Genomic DNA, 18,167 nt, shown 5'->3' with positions numbered 1-18,167 from the left:
ATGTGCCCACTAACACAACCCCCCCCCCATGCAGATCAGAAAATAGAAGAATGGGGAAATAATATACACAAGTATGCCATTCTAGCTAAATTAACTCATTATGCAAGATCTAAAGAAGGCCAGTAGATCACAGTGTAATGATGTATTGAAAACAGGGAGCCATTTATTAACAACTGAAGGCGCAAAACATAGTTATTTTTAAATGTAACCCAAGGTATATGATTTAATACACATAAGTGGGACCTGAACCACAGTGTTGTATAGGGTAGAGTAGACCCATTGAAATGAATGGGACTTAAGTTAGTCAAATTCAAAAGGGCCTCTCCTGCTCATCTTAGTAACTGAGCAGGTTGATATCGAGATAGGTGGCCCCTTAGATAGCCAGGCCTTAAGCTGTTTTGGGCCTTAAAGGTTAAAAGCAACACCTTGAATTGAACCTGGAAAACAATAGGCAACTAGTGCAGATCCTTCAGTATTGGAGTGATGTGTTCTGGATGCCATGCACCAACCTTCATAAGGCTTCTGCATGTTGCTGAGACAACCACTCTTCCTGAGTGCGTTCCAGCTCAGCATGGATTTGTCCAGGGTCCTGAAAGGCCTGGCCTTGCCATCTTGCATAGCCAGACTTGACTTTGCTTCCTCAGACTTGACTCTGCGTCACTCTTCTAGTAAGTGCAACTACTTTGGTTCATCTCCCCTGGGAAACTTGAGCTGAACCAGACAGGACATACTGGACAGCTCTTGCCTTCATGCCCTGCTTGCGGGCTTCGTAAAAGTATTTGACTGGCCTCCGCTGGAAACCTGATGCTGTTCCTAGCTGTGTTTCCCTTTTCATGAGTTCTCTCTCTGTCTGTGGATGTAAAGGTCATGGGGAAAGAATGCTGCCACAGAGTGCTACATGTACCCCCTCGATCTTTTAAGATCAGGAGAAATTACATGTGTGCAGCTGTATCCCTTGTCGGAAAGAGCGCACAGCTAGGTTATCCTGGCTACTTGTGAGTGAGAGAGCTAGGCAACTAAAGGCACATGAGTTCCTGTAAGGTACTTTTCCAAAGCCCCTGGCCATGACCCAAGAAATTAAATGTGTTTGGCAAACCAAATAAATAGAAAGGGTTTCTTCAGTGCCAATTAGTAAAGAAACCCCCTCTGTTAAATATGTCAACATTGCTGATAATAAGAGATTGAGCACGGAGAGCCGATCTTAAAAGGAATACTACAGTAATCTTGAATAGTCATTTTTTATTAATGGACTCTTGCGATTTTCTATGCTTAATGCTTTTTTTAAAAAAAAATTCCTCTTGCCTCTTTCCCCCTCCTTTATCATTCTTTTTCTTTTGGTGTGTGTTGTCTTTTTCACCTTTCTGAGTCCCCTCAAAACATTAATTAGCACTGACATTACGACTTCAGGCACCCGACTACAAAAGCGTGCATTACCTAATAACTTTGTATGTTGGCTTAACACTGCAAGGGTTGCTAAGATACCCGAGACAAAAGTTCGAAGGACAGTTCACTATCTCCTAAATGATTTTTTAAAAAATTCTATCACATGCAGAGGTTCTGATAGCAATGGGCCTAAAAGAATCGTTGTCAGCTCTTTGTTTCAAAGGGTTATTTCTGGTCGTCAAAATGGCACTTCAGTGTTTTTCATTCCAGTCCATGCAGCATTACACTTTCAGAACTGCTGACTTAACCAGCACAGTTCTGTATGTGTGTACTTGAAAGTCAGTCCCATTGTGTTCAATGAGATTTACCCCTGGGTAAGCGGATACAGGATTGCAGCCTTAAAAACCTTAGCTAGGAATTACCTAGAGATTCAATTCCTTGACATGATTTAGTACACCAAGGATGGAGATTAGAAAACAGTGGAGATCAGAAGAATGGGGAAATAAAATATACAAGTATGCCATTGTAGCTACATTAACTCATTATATGAGATCTAAAGAAGGCAGGCAGACCACAGTGTCATTGTAACAAAAATGGCCAACCATTTAACAAGTGGAGAAGCAAAACACAGTTATCTGTAAATGTAACCCAGGGTATATGATTCACTACTGCGGTCTCCTGTCCTGGTACTTACCAGGCTCCCTACCCAGCCTAATTTTTATTTTTTAAAGGTTTTTTTTTATCAGCCATGCCCACTGTGGCAACCATTTTGTAAATGGGCAAGCCCCCATGCAGCCATTTTGTGAGAGCACCCACACTCTCTCAACATGGCAGATGTGCCAACTGACCCAAAAACATTTGGGACCCCTGATTTGCTACAATCATGTGCAACCTAAAACACAGTAGTGCATAAGATACCCAAGTCTGGGGGAGATTTCCCTGTCCTTCCCCTGAGCCAAGAGGACTAGGGGGAATCTCCCTTGTTGGTGGCTAGGTTCAAATGTTGAAGGAGATGAGGTCTCCGTCCCCCATCTGAGAAAGCTTGCCTTCTAACCAGCCACAGTAAGGGGCTCTTGCTCACCCTTCTTTTTTCTAAACCCCCAGGGCCTGAAGGGGGCAGATTGCTGCCCATGGTCATAAGAGCATAAGAAAAACCATACTAGATCAGACCAAGATCCATCGTCCAGCATTCTGTCACACAGTGGCCAGCCAGGAGGCCTACCAGCAGGACATGAGTGCAACAGCACCCTCCCACCCATGTTCCCCAGCAACTGGTGCACATAAGCATACTGCCTCTGGTACTGGAGGTAGCATATAGCCATGACGACTAGCAGTCATTGATAGCCTTCTCCTCCATTAATTTGTCTAACCCCCTTCTAAGCTGTCCAAATTGGTGGCCATCACTACATAGGGATGGTGGAGAATTCTGCCACGGACTCCAATGAGGCCAGATGCTAAACAATCCGGCCCCCTGGAGTCCATGGTGGAACAGAACACTTACCGCTGCCTCCCCACGGAATCCTCTTCGGCCAGATCCTCCGGCTCCGGATTTCCAGCAATACGGCCACCATGCCATATCGCTGGCTGGAGGGGACTGACTGTGGATGCAAATGGTGTCCAGGACGCCATTTGCAGCCATAAAGGCCTTAGTTTAAAGTAAATGCAGCCATAAATGGCCACATTTGGCTTAAACTAAGACCTTTATGGCTGCAAATGGCATCCTGGATGCCTTTTGCAGCCATGCTTTTCATTCATGCAATAGACTACACAAATATTTGTGTAGCCTATCACATAAAACAGGGACACAAATGGCATCCTGGACGCCGTTTGCGGCCCTGTTTTTTCACATGATAGGCTACGCAAATATTTGCATAGCCTATCGCGTGAATGAGAAGCACGGATGCAAATGGCGTCCAGGACGCCATTTGCAGCTGTAAAGGTCTTAGTTTAAGCTAAATGCGGCCATTTACAACTGCATTTAGATATGGCATTCAGATATGGCATGGTGGCCATATGGCTGGTGCTACGGAGCTGGCCAGCGGCTCTGAGGAATTGCTGTGGAGCGGAGCCATCTGAAGAGGATTCCGGGGGGAGGAACGGATCGCCTCCCCCCTGCGGGCGTATTCCCCACAGACCGGAAAGTAGGGAATCCGCCCATCCCTATCGCTACATCAGCATGATTAACTATAAGGCAGCTTCATATGCCTATATCTTGCTTCAAAATTATTATTTATCCCCATGTTCAAATCGATGCAAAATTAATGGACAGATTAATCAACTAAACTTAATGATTAATTGATTGTTTTTTTTAAATCATGCAACAGCCCTAATTTATATCTCAGCTTTCTTCCATGATAGAACTCAGCTTACTATATTTATAGGGTTCCCAAGCAGTCTCCCATCCAGTACTGACCAGACACAGACCTGCTTAGCTTCAGGAAGGTGGCTATATCCTGTGCCTTCATACCCTATGCCTGAAACTCTAGCCTATTTTGCCTGCAGTCCATTAGCAATTGTGCTGCTGCTACTGGAGAAGAATGAATCGATCGTCGGCCAGCATGAGAGGTGGCATGCTGAATTGCTAACTACCTGCGTGCACGTGCGTGCGTGTGCGTTTTAAACGATGGATGAGGCCAGGGTGTTTTAATATGGATGACTGACATGGAATAGATTCCCCTGTAATGCAGTACAGTGACTCTGAGCATTAGTGAATGTGTCTTGTCCCAGATAGCTTGTTTGGAAGGTTGTTCATTTTTTTCACTCCCTCCCTGCCCTGTTTTGAAGGCTTGCTTGGTTGGATTCATGCTCCGCTAGTACATCTTCATCAGAAGCTCCTGGCAGGCAAACAGCTTGAGGTTGTGCCTGATGGTACTCACGCCATACCTCGCTCCACGTTGCAGCCATAGAAGCATAGGAAGCTGTGACTTTTACTGCCTTGCGATAGAAATACAATAGAAATACTGTAAAGAAAACAAATAAATTGCCAACCGCGGTTCATTAAGTCCAGAATCTGTTTTTTTTTTTAATTAATTGTTTCAATGTGGTGCTTTATTCTTTTATCTTCTTCTTCACTGCTCTGAAATCTTTGATGTGAAGTGGTATATAAATAGTGCACAATAAATAAATAAATTCTGAATCGGATCGCTGGTCCATCTGCACCCCAGTACTGTTGACACCAACTGGCAGTGGCTCTCCACAGGTTCAGGCCGACGTTTTTCTAGCCCCACCTGGAGATGCCGGGGAGTGAACCTGGGATTTTCTGCATGCAAAGAATTACCACTGAGCCATGAAGAACCCAGTCACATGACGTGCCCAGTGGAAGCTGATGGCTCCGTTTTCGGTAGGGCTGTCAATTCATACTGGGCTTTAGTCAGAATCAGCCAGGACTCTAAAGGAGCTATCCAAGGTGTTGAACCCTATCCTCAAAATAGGGTACAGCACCTTGGATAGCTCCTTTAGAGTTCTGGCTGGTTCTGACAAAAGCCCAGAATTGATCCACAGCTCCACAGAAATCAGAGCCACCAGCCTCCACTGGATGTGTCTTTTAAAATCACAGAACAATGGCTGGAGTGGCTCCCAGGAAGGGTTGCTTTTCAAGTGCATTGAGGGAATGGTTCTGTTATGGAAACTCCATGCCCATGATCCTGCGAACAGATTTCCCCAGGTTTTAGCCCTCCTTAGTTTCCCCCCGTGCATATCTGAAATGCACAGGGGTGGGGCAGGACTGCTATTAATAAACGTAGTTGTGTAAATGTGCTCCCGCACCATGGCTACCACCTGAAGATCCAGAGACAGCATAGGAACCAGGACCACTCCCAAGCTACAGACCTGATATTTGGGGGAGAGGGGAGGGGACTGTGACCCCATCCAGGACATGTTGAATCCCAATCCCTGAGCCGGGCTTTCTACTGACCGACACCACTTCATCTTGTCTGGATCACCCCAGCTTTTTCATCCTCATCCAGCCCATTATTAAACTTAGGCAACATTCAAGGGTACCGGTCACTTCCTTGGAGTCAGGCAGTGCTTAGATGTTAAATAACACAGCGGGCACGACAGAACCCTGTGAGACGTCGTAGGTCAACAGCTATGGTGCTGAACAATAGTCCCCCAGCACCAGTACCCCAAAGGAAAAGGGACTGAGAGTGAGGAGGAAAAAAAGCAAACTCAGACACTAGTTCTTGGTCATGCAGTTCCTATAACAACTAGATGGAATGGCGAGGAGGAGCTCTCATCTGAGCTGATGGAGTGGCCCTGCCTTCCCTTCTGTTTCTCCCTCTGCTACAGCCTGACGGAATGGCTGCTGCCAGGTGACAGTTGATGGAAGGAGAAGCTTGATGGACCTGGCTTCTCAGCAGAGCTGATGGAGTGGCCCTGCCTTCCCTTCTGTTTCTCCCTCTGCTACAGCCTGATGGAATGGCTGCTGCCAGGTGACAGTTGATGGAAGGAGAAGCTTGATGGACCTGGCTTCTCAGCAGAGCTGATGGAGTGGCCCTGCCTTCCCTTCTGTTTCTCCCTCTGCTACAGCCTGATGGAATGGCTGCTGCCAGGTGACAGTTGATGGAAGGAGAAGCTTGATGGACCTGGCTTCTCAGCAGAGCTGATGGAGTGGCCCTGCCTTCCCTTCTGTTCTCCCTCTGCTACAGCCTGATGGAATGGCTGCTGCCAGGTGACAGTTGATGGAAGGAGAAGCTTGATGGACCTGGCTTCTCAGCAGAGCTGATGGAGTGGCCCTGCCTTCCGTTCTGTTTCTCCCTCTGCTACAGCCTGATGGAATGGCTGCTGCCAGGTGACAGTTGATGGAAGGAGAAGCTTGATGGACCTGGCTTCTCAGCAGAGCTGATGGAGTGGCCCTGCCTTCCCTTCTGTTTCTCCCTCTGCTACAGCCTGATGGAATGGCTGCTGCCAGGTGACAGTTGATGGAAGGAGAAGCTTGATGGACCTGGCTTCTCAGCAGAGCTGATGGAGTGGCCCTGCCTTCCCTTCTGTTTCTCCCTCTGCTACAGCCTGATGGAATGGCTGCTGCCAGGTGACAGCTGATGGAAGGAGAAGCTTGATGGACCTGGCTTCTCAGCAGAGCTGATGGAGTGGCCCTGCCTTCCGTTCTGTTTCTCCCTCTGCTACAGCCTGATGGAATGGCTGCTGCCAGGTGACAGTTGATGGAAGGAGAAGCTTGATGGACCTGGCTTCTCAGCAGAGCTGATGGAGTGGCCCTGCCTTCCCTTCAGTTCCTCTGCTACAGCCTGATGGAATGGCTGCTGCCAGGTGACAGTTGATGGAAGGAGAAGCTTGATGGACCTGGCTTCTCAGCAGAGCTGATGGAGTGGCCCTGCCTTCCGTTCTGTTTCTCCCTCTGCTACAGCCTGATGGAATGGCTGCTGCCAGGTGACAGTTGATGGAGGGACAGATGAAGCCTTTTTTTCTTTTTTGTCAAATGCAGATGAGGCTGTAGCTAGTGACGCAGGCCTCTCATTTTCAGCACTAAGCCTCACTCCGTAATACAGGATCACACAAACGAGTTGTTCCACTTGGCCAGAATTAAAACATGCTGTGGTCTCATTTGTAGCTGTTTCCAGCCCCTTGGCATTTGAACATATGAAGCTGCCTTCATACTGAATTGAACTACTGGTCCATCTAGCCCACTGCCATCTCCTCAGACTGACAGTGCCTCTCCAAAGTCTGGGTCTTTCCCAGCTCTCCTACCTGCAGTTCTTTTAACCAGAGAAGCCAGGGTTTGGCGAGGGAATATTGGGAGTTGTGAGACTGTTTTCTGTCTAAACGTGGATAGGATTGTACCTTTACAGTATATTTGCCCCTCTCTTTAACCAAAAAAAGGTTCCCAGAGCAGCTTACAAAGATTAGTCATAAGACAGTTCCTGCTGTCAAGCTTACAATCTAAAAGACATGACATAAAAGGAAAAGGGATTGAGAGGGAAGAGGGAAAAAAGCAAAACTCAGGCAGCAGTTCTTAGTTTCAGCATTCTCATAGGTGTTATTTCTGGCAGGGAAGGGTTAAAAGGCTCCCTTCATTTGGTGACACTTTGGGCTAAAGTGGGCTAAACTTACAAAGTAGCAATTATCTAGATTTGAGGTGTTAAATGAAAATAGGATGGATTGCAGTTTTCTTAACAAAGGCATGCTTTTTAAAACTTCCAGGTCCGCTGTGATCCTGAGGTTCAAGAACTACGCCAGTGGCAAAAGCATTTGCGGGAGACCAAGAATATTATCAAACGGGTGCGGGAATTCTGGGCCAGACAAGAAAAAAAAGGTAACTTGACTGAGTAGCTTGTTCCTCCACCCCCAGCCCTTGAGATATAAGGACTACTGCTGCAATGTTTAACCGATTGATTGGTTAGAAGGTTAACTGATGACAAAGTGTTGATTGACTAAACAAGCCCCCACCCCAATTAATCAGGGAGCAGGATCCCCCCCCCCAAGTATTGTTAATTATTTTGTTGCAAGTACTTAGCCTAGCTTTGCAAATGTCAATTTCCTCCAGGTACAACAGTACCAGGGAAGCTGCCTTTATACCAGATCAAACTGTCCATCTAGATCAGCACTGTCCACTCTTGACAGGGGCTCTCTGGGGTCTCAGGTAGAGAAGCGTCCTTCCCATCACCTTCTGCCTGGCCTTTAAAAAAAATACCCCGGAAGCATCAGGAATTGGACCAGTGGAGGCTGGTGGCTCTGATTGTGGTGGGGGTGTGATTACATTCTGGACTGTAGGCAGAACCAGTCAGAACTCCAAAGGAACTATCCAAGGTTCTGAACCCTATCCTCCAAATGGCTGCAGCACCATGGATGGCTTCTTTGGAGTTCTGGCTTGTTCTGACTGAAACCCAGAATGGAATCACAAGCTCTCCGAGATTGGAGCCACCAGCCTCCACTGAGCTGAACTTTGGGTATTCTGTGCACAAAGCATAGTCTCCACCGTGGAGCTGCGGTTCCTCCCCAGCATGGAAAATTGCCGCAGGTCATTCTGAATATGCCCATTTCAGTGCATTTGAGTTCAATGAGGCACTCCCTAGTACAGACTTTCCCCCATCTGGTTCCCCTTGCGATGTGTTGGATGACAGCTCCCTTGATAGCCAGCAGCTGGTTAGGGATGATGGAGTTTGTAGTCCAAGACATCTGGGGGGCACCAGATTCGGGGAGGCTGCCCTAGTAAAATGTCCACAAAGCAGACCAAACAAAATAGGAAATGTGTCCCAATCCTGAATAGTATGACAATACTGTTCAACTGGGAGGGGGTAATTGTAGGACACTGCAGTACAATAATATTGTATTTTCCTCTGTTGTTTTAATATATGTTTTTAACCTATCAGATATCCATGTATATATTCTTTATCATCACTAGTTAGCCCACCCCAGTCATTGTATCGTCATATTTCCCTAGTAAATGTGTCTTTGACTCAGGTCAACAATTGGAGAAAGGTAATAAATATAGCCCCTTCATGGATCACTGCCTTGTTGTGGTGAAAGGGCTTGCGTAACTCAGTGAAGCCATAAGCTATGCCGTGCAGGGCCACCCAAGACGGACAGGTCATGGCGGAGAGGTCTGACAAAATGTGGTCCACTGGAGAAGGAAATGGCAACCCACTCCAGTATTCTTGCCAAGAAAACCCCATGGAACGTATCACAAGGCTAAAAGAGATGACGCCGGAAGATGAGACCCTCAGGTCGGAAGGTGTCCAATATACTACTGGGGAAGAGCAGAGGGCATTTCCAAGTAGTGCCAGAAAGAGTGAAGTGGCTGGGCCAAAACCGAAAGGACACTCAGCTGCGGATGTGTCTGGTGGTGAAAAGAAAATCCGATGCTGTAAAGAACAATATTGTTTAGGAACCTGGAATGTCAGATCAATGAATCAAGGTAAGCTAGAGGTGGTCAAACATGAGATGGCAAGACTGAACATCGACATCTTGGGAATCAGTGAACTAAAATGGACAGGCATGGGCGAATTTAATTCAGGTGACTATCATATCTACTATTGTGGGCAAGAATCCCTTAGAAGAAATGGAGTAGCACTCATAGTCAACAAAAGGGTGGGAAAAGCAGTACTGGGGTACAATCTTAAAAATGATAGAATGATCTCAGTACAAATCCAAGGCAAACCATTCAACATCACAGTAATTCAAGTCTATGCCCCAACCACTGAGGCCGAAGAAGCTGAGGTTGATCGGTTCTATGAAGACCTACAACACCGTCTAGAACTAACACCAAAAAAAGATGTCCTCTTCATCATAGGGGATTGGAATGCTAAAGTAGGAAGTCAAGAAATCACCGGGATAACAGGCAGGCATGGCCTTGGTGTACAAAATGAAGCAGGACAAAAGCTAATAGAGTTTTGCCAAGAGAACACGCTGAACATAGCAAACACTCTTTTCCAACAGCACAAGAGACGACTCTACACATGGACATCACCAGATGGTCAATATCGAAATCAGATTGATTATGTCCTTTGCAGCCAAAGATGGAGAAGCTCCATACAGTCAGTAAAAACAAGACCTGGAGCTGACTGTGGCTCAGATCATAAGCTGCTTCTTGCAAAATTTTGGCTTAAATTGAAGAACGTAAGGAAAACCACTAAACCATTCAGGTATGACCTAAATCATATCCCTGATGAATATACAGTGGAGGTGAGGAATAGATTTCAGGGATTAGACCTGATAGACAGAGTGCCTGAGGAACTATGGACGGAGGTCCATAACATTGTTCAGGAGGCAGCAACAAAATCCATCCCAAAGAAAAAGAAATGCAAGAAAGCCAAGTGGCTGTCTGAGGAGGCTTTACAAGTAGCTGAGGAAAGAAGGGAAGCGAAAAGCAAGGGAGAAAGGGGAAGATATATCCAACTGAATGCAGAGTTCCAGAGAATAGCAAGGAGAGACAAGAAGGCCTTCTTAAATGAACAATGCAAAGAAATCGAGGAAAACAACAGAATGGGAAAGACTAGAGATCTCTTCAAGAAAATTGGAGATCTCAAGGGAACGTTTTGTTCAAAGACGGGCATGATAAAGGACAAAGAAGGCAGGGACCTCACAGAAGCAGATGAGATTAAGAAGAGGTGGAAAGAATACACAGAAGAACTATACAGGAAAGATCTGAATGTCCCTGATAGCCATGATAGTGCGGTCACTGAACTCGAGCCGGACATCCTTGAGAGTGAAGTCAAGTGGGCCTTAGGAAGCATTAGTAACAACAAAGCAAGCGGAGATGACAGTATTCCAGCTGAGCTATTTAAAATCCTAAAAGATGATGCTGTTAAAGTCCTGCATTCAATATGCCAACAAATTTGGAACACTCAACAATGGCCGCAACACTGGAAAAGGTCAGTTTACATTCCAATTCCAAAGAAGGGCAACGCCAAAGAGTGTTCAAACTACCGCACAATTGCGCTCATTTCACATGCCAGCAAGGTGATGCTCAAAATCCTACAAGCTAGGCTTCAGCAGTATGCGAACCGAGAACTACCGGAAGTACAAGCTGGGTTTCGAAGAGGCAGAGGAACTAGAGATCAAATAGTCAAATTGACTATGCTAAAGCCTTTGATTGCGTGGATCACAACAAACTGTGGCAAATTCTTAAAGTGATGGGAGTACCAGACCACCTTACCTGTCTCCTGAGAAACCTGTACGAGGGTCAAGAAGCAACAGTAAGAACCAGACATGGAACAACCGATTGGTTCAAAATTGGGAAAGGAGTACGACAAGGCTGCATATTGTCACCCTGCTTATTTAACTTACATGCAGAGTACATCATGAGAAATGCCGGGTTGGATGAATCACAGGTCGGAATTAAGATTGCTGGGAGAATTATCAACAACCTCCGATATGCAGACGATACCACCCTAATGGCAGAAAGTGAAGAGGATCTCAAGAGCCTCTTGTTGAGGGTGAAAGAGGAGAGTGCAAAAGCTGGTTTGAAACTCAACATTAAAAAAACTAAGATCATGGCATCTGGCCCCATCACTTCCTGGCATATAGAAGGGGAAGAAATGGAAGCAGTGACAGATTTTACTTTCTTGGGCTCCAAGATCACCGCAGACGGTGACTGTAGCCATGAAATTAAAAGACGCTTGCTCCTTGGGAGGAAAGCTATGGCCAACCTAGACAGCATAGTAAGAAGCAGAGACATCACCTTGCCGACAAAGGTCCGTCTAATCAAAGCTATGGTTTTCCCAGTAGTAATGTATGGCTGTGAGAGCTGGACTATAAGGAAGGCTGAGCGCCGAAGAATTGGTGCTTTCAAACTGTGGTGCTGGAGAAGACTCTTACGAGTCCCCTGGACTGCAAGGAGGTCAAATCAGTCCATCCTAAAAAATTTTTACCCTGACTGCTCAGTATTCAGTACAGATACTGAAGCTGAAGGTCAAATATTTTGGCCACCTAATGCGAAGAGAAAACTCTCTGGAAAAGACCCTGATGCTGGGAAAGACTGAAGGCAAAAGGAGAAGGGGACAGCAGAGGATGAGATGGCTAGATAGCATCACCGCTGCAATGAATATGAACTTGAGCACACTCCGGGAGAGAGCGGAGGACAGGAAGGCCTGGCATGCTATCGTCCATGGGGTCACGAAGAGTCGGACACGACTTAACAACTGAACAACAACAACAATAAATATAACACCGGAAATAACAGGGATGACTTTAGGAGGGAGCCCACTTCTGATCTTATTCTATTGGAGAGCAGAAGACACCCTAGATGTCATACAATAATTCATTATGAGTTCATCAGTTTCCACAAAAAATTGTGTGGGCTTGTAAATTGAAAGATTCGCACCACCCGTGAATAAGGGAATGGTTATTGCAATGTCTGGAAAACTCAAAGATGGGATAAATCAACTGATATAATACATAGGAGAAGGGGTACTAAGCAGAGAATTATGATAGCTGAGACAAGGAGTACCTTTATAGATTATTGGAATCTACACTATGGCAATGTCATGCTTGATAGGGATTTCTTTGCATAAAATTTGTATTGATAATGACATCTTTGGGTATTGCTGTCTTTTGTAATTATTGGTCCTTTCCTGTTCTGTCCATAATTATCCTGACAGAGATTTTTTAAAATCTATTTTAACTTCTTCTTTTTTTAATCCCTGGGGTGGGCTTGTAGACACTTAAGCGCCAATTGACATGACCCTGCACAAACCTCAGCAATCAGTGAGACATACATTTCTGTAAATTTCTGACAAACTAATTATCTTAGATAGAATGCCCATATGTAATTCTAGCAGCAGTTGTCTTCGTAAACAAAGTTACTATCAATGGAACGTACATGTCAAAAATTGTCTTTAGGATTATATTTGACTCTCACCCTACACATGTGGATCTTTGGACTGGAATTTCTTCTGAAATATATTTTACTTTGAATATTACATGGCTGGAAGCCACTTTGTTTCAGGTTGCCATCAATATTGTAAGCAGGAAAAGAACAAGTGAGAGCTGCAACCAAATGTTGCAGTGTGGAGTGATTCTGTTCAGGGTTCCGGCCAGCCAGCCATGCCTTCTTTTGAGATGCTCCATTGCACACATCCGCCATCAATCACTCAGCATTCCATACCCACTGAGCGTGCTCAGTCCTCACTGGGCTTTTTGCATCCTCCCCCTCTGGGTTTCTTTTCTAAATAATTTTTGTACTTCTGCAAACCTTTGAGTTCCCTCGAGCCTGCTGGTATCTCCATCTTGTGCATGGATGGTGCTGTTTGGGTTGCATAAGGACGTTTGGGCTACAAAAGGATGGCACTTGGAAAATTCAGATCACGATTACCATATATGATGATGTTTGGTGCACATCGGGCTTTTTGCATTCCTCTCTTATGGTTTCTAATGTCTGTCTGTCTGTCTGTCTGTGTATATGTATATGTATGTATGTATGTATATGTATGTATGTGTGTATATATATATACACACACACACACACACACACACACACACACGCTTCTACAGACCTTAGCTTGGGGTCCCCTCGAGCCTACTGATGCCTCCATCTTGTGTTTTGACAGCGTTGTTTTATCTACATAAGGATCCACACCCAGAGAACAGAATTCACTATTGGCATTTAGCATGGGCGGGCAGCCTCCAAACCTAATCTGGCCTGTGGAGATTGTCCAGTCAGTCCACAGAGGCTTGGTCTCCGTCCTTGGGCCCCACACTCTTCCCTCCCCAAGCTCCACCCCCTGGCCTGGAGGCTTCCAGGGGGCTTTGGGAGGAGGCAGGTTGAAGAATCTGAGTTCAGCCATTTGGGCAACTGAATTGCTTAAAGCAATTGACTATCTGATTGCTGATTTTTGTAAGCCACTCTGGGAGTCTTTTGACTGAAGAGTGGGATATAAATGCTTTGAATAAATAAATGAATAAAGAATCCCCTTGTTATCTCCAATCTGCGATATATACTACATAGGATTACTTGGTTTGAAAACAGTAAAGTATTGAGGAGACTCTCATGTGATTCTGCTCATCATACCTCCCATCAAATGAAAGTGCCAAATAGTATGTAGCATGAGCTAAAAATAAGATTTCGCTTGGCAGGGTCTGTCGGCTTAGTGCTCTGGATGTACGTGACACCTCTCACTTCTATGACAACATCATTTTATATTGTTGCCATCTTGGCACCTGTGATTGTAAATCCACTGAAATGGAGCCCACCTACAAAAGTGAAGCCTCATGAAGTTTTTACCCAGCTTCCGTTTATAGCCGAACCGATGGAATGCATAGCGTTTGCTGGCCTTGTTGGGAAAATGCAACGTATAGAATCCTCTCTGGATCTGAATTCTTTGAAAAATAAAATGAAATAATGCCCACCTTTCTCACTTGCCCACTGCTGAGGGTGGTTAAGTTGGTGAGTATGAAGGAGAGTAAAATCAGTAAATAAATAAACAAATAATAAGATAAAAAAGATAAATTGCATCCCATATTCCTCAGTAGGTTTCCTACTTATGCTAATTACGAAAACATATTACTGTGAAACAATACTATTAACAACAGCACAGTAACAATGTTAACAATGGCATATTAACAATGTTATTGGAAAAGAATTGTCGTGAATAATTGTTACTTTTGTCAGCGCTGGGGAAGGTTTCTTTAAAGGTGACTGATTTCACTGAACAGTTATTCTATGTGGCTTTTATCCTGCCACACCAGCATCACTCTGTAGTTGCAGGTTTTGGTTTTGGTTTCGGTTTCAAAAGGGAACACATGGGGAAACTGAGCAAAGTGACAGCAACTATTTAAACACTTGTTGTTTTTAAAAGGCAGCTGCGCTAAGTACCACAGAAGCCAACCCCACCTCATCGAGCAGCATCAGCATCTTGGTTTCATGGGATATTTGGCAATCTTTAAGCAATGATAAAATAATAGGTGGTCACACCGGACAAGATTTGACGGATCAGTTGACTGGCGTGTGAATCCTAGGTGTTGACTAGCGAGCAGGGTCACTGTCAGCATCTGGCATTGTTGGGCAACTGACAGGGGTCCCTGTGCCCTGGCTGGGCCCAGTGCTGATACCTGCCCTGGGCTCTTATTAAAGGAAATAAATCCTCCTGGGTGCTCTGAGCAGTGCTGGGCAGCTTGCTCCTGCTGCCATATTATTTTCCCACAATTCCCCTGACGTAGCATCGCTCTGGGGTAGGGTGGCTAAGCGTCCTACTTTACAGAGGACGGTCCTCTATTTGAAGGCTGTCAGAGGACAGCCCCCTATTTGAAAGATAAAGAACCATACGAAGGGGGAGCAGTGGCCTGTCCAGAGTTCACACCTGGACAGTAGACTGAGCAGGAATACAGGTCACCTGGCCAGTCTTCCCCACAATGGTGAGATATATCATATTTCTGTTTCAATTATTTATAAATTTGCATCTATACATATACATTAGCTCTGAAGGTTTGAGACCGACAGAGGCAAGGAAAAAGGTCAGGCCTAGAAGCCTGACCTTTTTGTTGGGAGGGGGTATCCCTAAGAAGAGTAGTTTCATTTCCCTGGTTAAGTTTCATTTTCATCTCACCAGTTAAGTATCATCTCATCAGGTTTGAAGCAGTACTTTCAGTTTTGAGGGAGGAGGGTATATAAAGAGAGTGAGAGAGGCAATAAGAGCAGAGTGAGAGAGACCAGAGCCTGAAGAGGGAGCGGGAAGAGGCAGCCAGGAGAGGTCTAAGTACAGCTAGGGTAAAGGAACTTGCATTTTGCAACTTTGTTTTCTCTTAATGCCTTTTGTATCACTCAGCTCTATTGTGTAAATATCTTTAGTTGTGATTTGCTAGCTTTAATTTACCACTGAACTGTTGTGGTTAAACCCTGTTTCTAGAGTGTCAGTCACCCCACACCTACAGCCTATTCCCCACATTATTGGAAGGGGGAAGGTAAAAGAAGGAAGGTGGGACTCTTAAGGAGGCAAGAGATCCTTAAGGAGTTTCTCAGGGGGTCCAGGTCATAAGGGGAACCCTGACATTAGCATATGCAAATGTTATGCAAATTGGGATCCTTCTTTCTCCTCTTTTGGGGGGGTGATGTGTAAATGGCCACCCTATTTACCCTATTCTGGGGTTTTGTGGGAAATCAAAATGGTGGCTCAGTGCGGCCAGTGAAAAGGAGAGACAAAGTCTAGAGATGTAAAAACTAAAGTTTCATTCTACAAAGTAGCCCAATGGGTTTTGGCCATGTGCCCTATATTTCTGGGCCTACTTTGGGGGCTAAAAATCAAATGTAGCTTGCAGAGCTGTCTGAACAAATGTGTCCAAGGATAAATCCCAGAAATACAGGATACCGGGCTGAAGCATGCTGGGCTGCTTTGAAGAATAAAACTCTGGTTTTTACGACTTGAGACTTTGTCTCTCCTTTTCAGTGGGTGATTTTGGATGTTCTCCAGTTTTGTCTGACCTTGGCTAGATTCAGCCACCAGCTCTGCTTGTAATGCAGCTCAGAGTATCTGTCCCTGCTGCCACCAAGCAAGCTCAAGGGAGGCTGTCAACAGAAGAGGCATCCCCATAAACATGAAGCAAGCCCTGCTAGAGAGTACTGAGAAGGGGGGGGTTCCTCCTTTTGACTGGTCATTTATGCTTCTAAGCACTCTGTGGGTTATGCTCAGTGGAGCCTGGTGGCTCTGATTTCAGTGGGGCTGTGATTCCATTCTGGATTTCAGTCAGAACCATCCAGAACTCTAAAGGAGCTATCCAAGGTATTGAACCCTAACCCCCAAATGGGCTTATCACCTTGGATAGCTCCTGTAGAGCTCTGGCTGGTTCTGACTGAAACCCAGAATGGATTCACAGCCTCACCAAAATCGGAGCCACCAACCTCCACTGGTTATGGACAGTTTGCCCGTTCCCCACCCCAAGCCCCCCACAAAGAAGCCCTCTCCCATTGGCAGAAGAAGCAGGGGAACAGCATTCTCCTGACCCTTTGAAAAACTTATTTTATTTCAATTGCATGCTCAACATCGTGCCCTTTGGCCGAATATACTGCGAATAGTTGTCATCCTTAGAGAACTGGCTTGCAATCCCTTGGCAGGCCCGAGGCCGGGGCGGTGAGCATCTTGGTGATTTCATAAGCCTTGCTCTTTGGGGTCTATCACATGGTAACCAAATTGTTTGTTCAATTCCCCACCCCCACCCCGCAAAACAAAGGCCTGTCTGTGTTTTGAAAACACCAGCCTCCATTCATAGCTTAGCACAAAAGCTGCCACTCCCTTTGCTGGAACTTCATATTTTAATGTTGAAACTTCTCAGCGGGCATGGGTCAAGATTTGTCCGTGTTTGTGCATGACCTGGTTCACACGATCACGTGGTGATCAAACCCCCCCCCCGCATGGTGGTCACGTGCCAGGGGTGTGCGCGTTAGGATAATTATCCTTGGCTGCATGGCTTGTTGAGTCATGCGAATCGAGCCAGGTTGGCTTGTTGTCATGACTAACAAGCCACGCAGAACCCAAGAGCTGTTGCCAGCATGCATGACAGGGGAAATAAGCCAACATGGCATACTTCCTCAGCCACAATCGTGTGAACCAGGCCAGTGTTTGTGTATTTTCCCCTTTCTGAATGCCTGAAATGATCAATCTAGTTTTAAAACACCGAGGGAGCAACCCTGTGGCCCCTAAGAGTTGCTATAGGATAGTTGCTATGGGATAGTTTGGATTCCTGGATCCGAGGTCGGAGTCAGTGCTCCGACCTTGGACCCAGGAGCCCGAGCTCCCCCTGCCCTCATGGTGGGATGGGAGTTGTAGTCCGAGCCGTTTGGAGGGCCACCGGTTGCCCACCCCCTGGATTAAGCCAGCCTTTCCCAGCCTTTCTGAACCACATGTTTGGGATGCCATTTCCCATTAGGCCAACACAGCCAATTATCAGGGAGGCTGGGAGTTGTATTCCAAAATGTCTGGAGGGCACCAGTTTGGGGAAGGCTGGGTAAAGCACCCCCCCTCCTCTCCATCCCCCACTTCTCTGTGAGCATGGGGGGAGGCTGTGTGTGAGTGTGTGAGTGAGTGGGTTTTATGTGGCTGTGTGTGTGCTTGTGTGTGAGAGGACAGAGAGCCAGGCGAGGGTGGGGGAGCTTAGTCCCCACCTACCACTAGCTCTGGCCATACCCACTGCTGGCATGTGGCCCCTGGCAGGGCTGGCCCAAGACATTTTGCTGCCTGAGACGAAGAACAAGATGGCTCCCACTCCCATTCCATGTACAAAAGCCAGCTTGACTAGCAGATGAATCCAATACTGGGGATGGAACAACCTCCTCTGCTCCATCTGAACGCAGCTGGCGAGCTTAGGGACCTCAGAGCAGGTCGTCTCCCCTACACTTTCCT

At 46.0% G+C, this 18,167-nt stretch overlaps 1 protein-coding gene across 5 annotated transcripts in view; it reads left to right on the top strand.

Moving 5' to 3' along the window:
• Positions 1-18,167, top strand: part of IQCK (IQ motif containing K) — a 79,969-nt gene that overhangs the window by 47,047 nt on the left and 14,755 nt on the right. For 4 of the 5 annotated variants that reach the window (XM_084818585.1, XM_084818584.1, XM_084818587.1 and 1 more), the window contains one exon: positions 7,540-7,651. In XM_084818585.1, coding sequence (XP_084674711.1) covers positions 7,540-7,651 — 112 coding nt within the window. Of the gene's footprint in view, positions 1-7,539; positions 7,652-13,911; positions 14,485-18,167 lie in introns of those variants that run through there. The other variant, XM_084818583.1, reaches the window with a different exon arrangement.

Source organism: Heloderma suspectum, chromosome 12 (genome assembly GCF_057233095.1).
Source record: "Heloderma suspectum isolate Gila_16-S chromosome 12, 16-S_ref, whole genome shotgun sequence".
In the NCBI taxonomy this organism is placed as follows: Eukaryota; Metazoa; Chordata; class Lepidosauria; order Squamata; family Helodermatidae; genus Heloderma; species Heloderma suspectum.
Note: the sequence above shows the minus strand (reverse complement) of the source record. Positions and strands in the feature narration are given on the sequence as shown.